This window comes from Eutrigla gurnardus (genome assembly GCF_963514095.1).
Source record: "Eutrigla gurnardus genome assembly, chromosome: 11".
Lineage (NCBI taxonomy): Eukaryota > Metazoa > Chordata > Actinopteri > Perciformes > Triglidae > Eutrigla > Eutrigla gurnardus.
In genome coordinates this window covers 2,015,001-2,020,000 of record NC_139925.1, presented here as the reverse complement: position 1 = coordinate 2,020,000, position 5,000 = coordinate 2,015,001, and the positions used below count along the sequence as shown (strand labels likewise).

Sequence of the window (5,000 nt, the reverse complement as noted above, 5' to 3'; positions counted from 1 at the left end):
GTTGTTATAGTTGTGGTAGTTTTTGTTGTAGTTGTTGTTGTTGGTGTTGTAGTAATGGTAGTAGTTGTAGTTGTTATAGTTGTTGCAGTTTTTGTTGTAGTTGTTGTAGTATTTGTTGTTTACTGAGGTGTTTCACATTATTAAGACCCCGACCTCGTTTACACTCATTAGGAGGCCACGCCGTCACTCGTATGAGGGACACACACACACACACACACACACACACACACACACACACACACACGCTTCTTTCCACGGTGAGGTGATGTCGCCGCGCGTCACCGTGGCGACGGGTTGTAGGCGGGAGATCGGCCTCGGCGTGAGCACTGAATATAGAAAGGAGAGGAAGTAGGTAGATGTGAAAGCCTGGTGTGTGTGTGGGCGTCTCTCAGTGTAAAGGTGTGTGTGTGTGTGTGTGTGTGTGTGTGTGTGTGTGTGTGCAGATGAGAGTGTAGGCTGGAGACACTTGAAAGAAGCTTGTCTGTGACGTGTTTATGATCCAAAGTTGAGGTTTTGAGTCCTACAGACGGGGCGACAACGTCAGAGTCCATCTGTCTGTCTGCTTTTATTTATTATATCTCTGATTATCTTAATTATTATGCATGTTCCTAACTTGCATTCTGTTTGCTGGTAAACATGAGTTTATGTCTCAATCTCTAGTTTCAAGTCTTCTTCAATCCAGCATGATGTTCATTTAGTACATTATGGTCCATTTAGAGTCCACCAGACCAGAAAGCAGGGGATGCTTTAGGGGGCGGGGCTTACCTGCTGATTGACAGGTCGCTACCACGCTACCAATGCTAGTTAGCTACTAAGATGACTTTAGCACTTAGCTTTGTGTTCATCAGATCCACCCGTCGCTCCTCCACAGTCCAAATATGGTCACTTCCTTCACTGGTTCAAAAGAAGAATATGTATTCAGTCATATTTCGCTGTGTGTCCTCAGTGCCTCGTGAGCAGCTGCTGCAGACGGAGGAGTACGACTTGAACGTGGTTCGTCTGTGCATCCAGGTTTTCCTGCAGGACGAGAACGGCCACTACACCCGAGCACTGAACCCCATCATCACCAACCCCATCTACGACAACAGTGAGTGTCTTTTTGGGAGGGAGGGGCTGCTGCAGCACGTCCTGATGGGAAAAATAAATGAAAGGGAATGTAAACGTGTTCTAGCGGGAAGCAGAAAACTAGAGAACAGGTCGTCTTTAAGTCAACAGCAAGTGAGAACGTCGACAGCTGATTAACATTAATACAGCTGCAGACATCAGAATCATATTAATATTACATCAACTGACAGAATTGAGAAGTAAAAGTGTCCTCCAACATTGAAAACACCACAAAATCATATTCTTATTCGACATAAACTGTAAAAAAAGAGAGAGGCCAGAATGAAATGAATGCTCAAAGGACCAAATAAGAGAACACACTCGGACACTTCCACATGCCTTTTGGTGATTTGGCACTTATGTTTCTCTCGTTCTTCCTCACACACACGCTGAGAAAGGGGAAGTTCTTCACACCCAGCGAGCTCACACAACACCGTTACCATGGCGCACTTCCTCTTCTGGCAGCAGGCATGTGACATGTGACAACCTGCTGAGGCCTCAACTGTAAACTGAATGTGGTCTTCTTTTTTTAACTGAGCCACAATAAAGTCTGTTGTTGTTTTATTCGGCTCGATGGAGTGAAGATTCAGACTTTATCAAATATGAATGTGGTCTCAGCCTGACTTCAGGCATGTTCACACCAAACGCAAGGCTAATTTTCACCCTGTGTTAATCGTGCCAGAGAGGAGGAGGCGGGGCTTCCCTCCACGTAGACCTGAACCAGGTCTCCTCCATCACACCTGGAATCACCACTATTGCTGCTTTGTACATGTTGAAGTCTCAGATCCAAACCAAAAGCCGCCCAGTCTGGGTTCATGACATCATCATGACGTCATCCAGAGGTGCTCGGTGGATTTCACCAAGCTGGATTCACTGGATCCAGCAAGACCCGCGTGGGCTGGTTCACCACAGCTGGAGGAACCAGAATAAAGTATTGATCTGTGATTTAATATCAATAACCAGATGAAAAGGATGCTGAAATAACTCCATCATGATGGTGATCAGTAAAAAGTGCTGAGTCATGCTTTGTTAGGTCTGTCTGCAAGACCACAAGATAACTACTGTTAAAACGCTGGTTTTCTGAATGGAGTCTGGTTGATGGTGCTAGGCTACGCTAACATTGTAGCTGCTCCATCAACACTCCAAATAAGGTCATCTAGACATAAATACAGCAGAGACCTTGTTGTTTGGACCACACTATTTCAACTTGCGTGAGAACACCAATGACGCAGATTCGCCTCATTCACGTTGTACCATTCGCCCGCCGGGCGTAGTGACTTCAGATTTGTGAGGTCACATGCTCACAGCTTGTTCCTGCATCATCAGGGGCCCCGAACACAGCAGAGCTGAGGATCTGCCGCGTCAACAGGAACAGCGGCAGCGTCAAAGGAGGCGACGAGATCTTCTTACTGTGTGACAAAGTACAAAAAGGTACAAACTCTCAACGCTTGCAGTTAATCAGCATTTTATATCATTTAATAAATTCTACATGATGCTGTATATGTTTCATATCTTGCGTCTATTCTCTCTCCATTCATCTTTCTTCAATCCATTTATCCACGAATCCAGAGTGCCCATCTCTTTGCATGTTCATTCAGTTTCCCCCTCCTCTCTTCCCATCATGCCTCATTCCTCCCAGACGACATTGAGGTGCGATTCTTCTCCGACGACGGCTGGGAGGCTAAAGGCTCCTTCTCTCAGGCCGACGTTCATCGCCAGGTAGCCATCGTCTTCAAGACTCCGCCCTACTACAACACCTCCATCACCGAGTCGCTCACTGTGCACATGCAGTTGCGTCGACCGTCCGATCAGGAAGTAAGCGAACCGATGGACTTCAGATACCTGCCGGACGACAAAGGTAAGTCCTCCTGTCGTTCCTCAGGTGGCGTCCAGGAACTCGGTTGGATTCAAGTGATTTATGTCCCAAATTTTTGCATTTGCTTTAGATCCTTATGGCTACAATGAGAAAAAGCGCAGAAGAGAGCACCTAATGAGGATGTCAGGACTGTCAGGTAAGAGTTGCAGGAATGTGTCGTCATCAATAATGATTCTGATGATTTTTGAAGCATTTACCATTAAATGGGACGACAAAACGGCATCATACGACCGCGGTGTAGTTTGTTTATAGTAAATAAATAAACGTATAGCAAAATGTCATAAACTCGTGTTTACCACAGAACTCGTTTTCTGCAATAATCCCGAACCGGTATGACGCTAACATCTGGGGTTGGGATACAAAAATCTGTCATCCATGCAGCGCTCTATACTCGACGAATGTATGAGCATGTGGATGGATCATTTATCATAAATCAGTACACATGTGCATTCTGACAAAGGTCTCTGGACTTTCTTTAGGGGGTCCTTTTGCTGGTCTGACAATGAACAGGCCAAAGGCGGTGCCACAGAGTACCATGGGTCACATGCGGAAAGGTAACTGGTTTCACTTGTTTTCCCTCAAACAGCATTAGGTAGACTTTCATCCACATCAGGACAATAGAGAGGATAAGTCCCGCCCCTTCCTGTGTTAACCTTAGTTAACACAAAATCTAGCTAGTCAACGGAGAGAGATAAAGACCTTTTTGAATCTGTTTGAATTGTTCCCTGAATCTGATGTTTGTCAGTTTAACAGATAAAGTTTAAAGTCCAGAAATTTTCTCATCATTTTTCCAAAACAAGGTCCTGTGGTGGAAACAGGAAGGGGCGGGACTTAGCCTTGCCTACTCTGCTATCCCACTAAATGTTGCTGTCTGTTTTCCAGACCTCGGCAATGTGTACCTGAGGCAACAGCCCACAGCTTCGATGCAGCAGCAACCCGCTGTGTTCAACCAGTCCTTCCAGCCCGGCGCTCAGAATGTAATGATGACATCACAAGCTCCCACTGTTAGCCATCCATGGGTGAATCCCAACCCAGCACTCTCAATGGATACAGTCACCATAAACCAGTCTGGTGCCATGGGCAACCTTCAACGTCCCAACAGCAGCAGGCAACAGCAGCCACACCGTGGATCTGGTTACCCCCCCGGCACCTTCGACAACAACGCCCTCCCTCAGCTCTCCATGAGGGACTTGCAGTGCTTGGATACTGTCCCCCAGGCTCCTGTAATCAACCAGTTAGAATCCCAGCAGCTGTTCCAATTACAGCACCAAAGGGAGGAACTTGCATCAGAGACCCGGGCCCAGAACCAGCTCGGCAACCAGAACCAGCTAGGCAACCAGAACCAGGGTCTCCAGACTGTGTGGTCCAATTTCAATCCCCTCAATCCAGTCCAGACCACCTTTAACGGGTCGGTGCCTGGAGGTGGAGGGGGATCACAGGGGCTGGGCTCTTTCTCCTTCCTAGGCGGAATGGAAGGGGATGATTTTCTGAAGGGTCTGGTGGGAGGAGGGCCCCAAACTGGCTTCCAGCTGAAGCAAGAGCCCCAGATCACAGTGCGACAAGAGACCCATGCTTCTCTCATGCAATCCCCAAGGGAAAGCCAAGAAAATACGTACACCAACTTGCTCCCTATGAGTAATGGCACCAACATGGACATGGGTGGCATTAACCAGCCTCTTAAAAATCAGCAAAATCCATTTGCAAGCAACGGCATGGCCCCTGAAGGCCACTTTACAACTTTGGCTGACTGGATCAAAGCAACTCGGAAAACCGACTAAAAGGAGTGACATTTTTTTAGGTATCAATAAATAAACAGAAGCAGCTCCAAGGAAAGTTTTATCCTTGCAAAGCCAGAAACTTTGCTTCTCCCATTCTGGCCCAGTAAGACTCAGGCATTTGCTTGGGTTATTACATCAGTGGGCCAAAGAGCAAAAATGATTGCCAGCCAACTGGAATCTACAATCAGACGAAGGCATCGTTTCTCGGCGGTACAGTTTATTACGGACTTGTTACTTCTTTA

The 5,000-nt window shown here is 46.8% G+C and overlaps 1 protein-coding gene across 1 annotated transcript in view; it reads left to right on the top strand.

Annotated features, from left to right (window-relative positions):
- Positions 1–5,000, top strand: part of rel (v-rel avian reticuloendotheliosis viral oncogene homolog) — a 12,002-nt gene that overhangs the window by 5,861 nt on the left and 1,141 nt on the right. The window contains exons 6-11 of the mRNA XM_084021445.1: positions 947–1,087; positions 2,431–2,535; positions 2,744–2,962; positions 3,051–3,116; positions 3,460–3,534; positions 3,863–5,000. The exon at positions 3,863–5,000 is cut by the window's right edge and continues 1,141 nt beyond it. Coding sequence (XP_083877571.1) covers positions 947–1,087; positions 2,431–2,535; positions 2,744–2,962; positions 3,051–3,116; positions 3,460–3,534; positions 3,863–4,758 — 1,502 coding nt within the window. The 3' untranslated portion in view covers positions 4,759–5,000. The remainder of the gene's footprint in view (positions 1–946; positions 1,088–2,430; positions 2,536–2,743; positions 2,963–3,050; positions 3,117–3,459; positions 3,535–3,862) is intronic.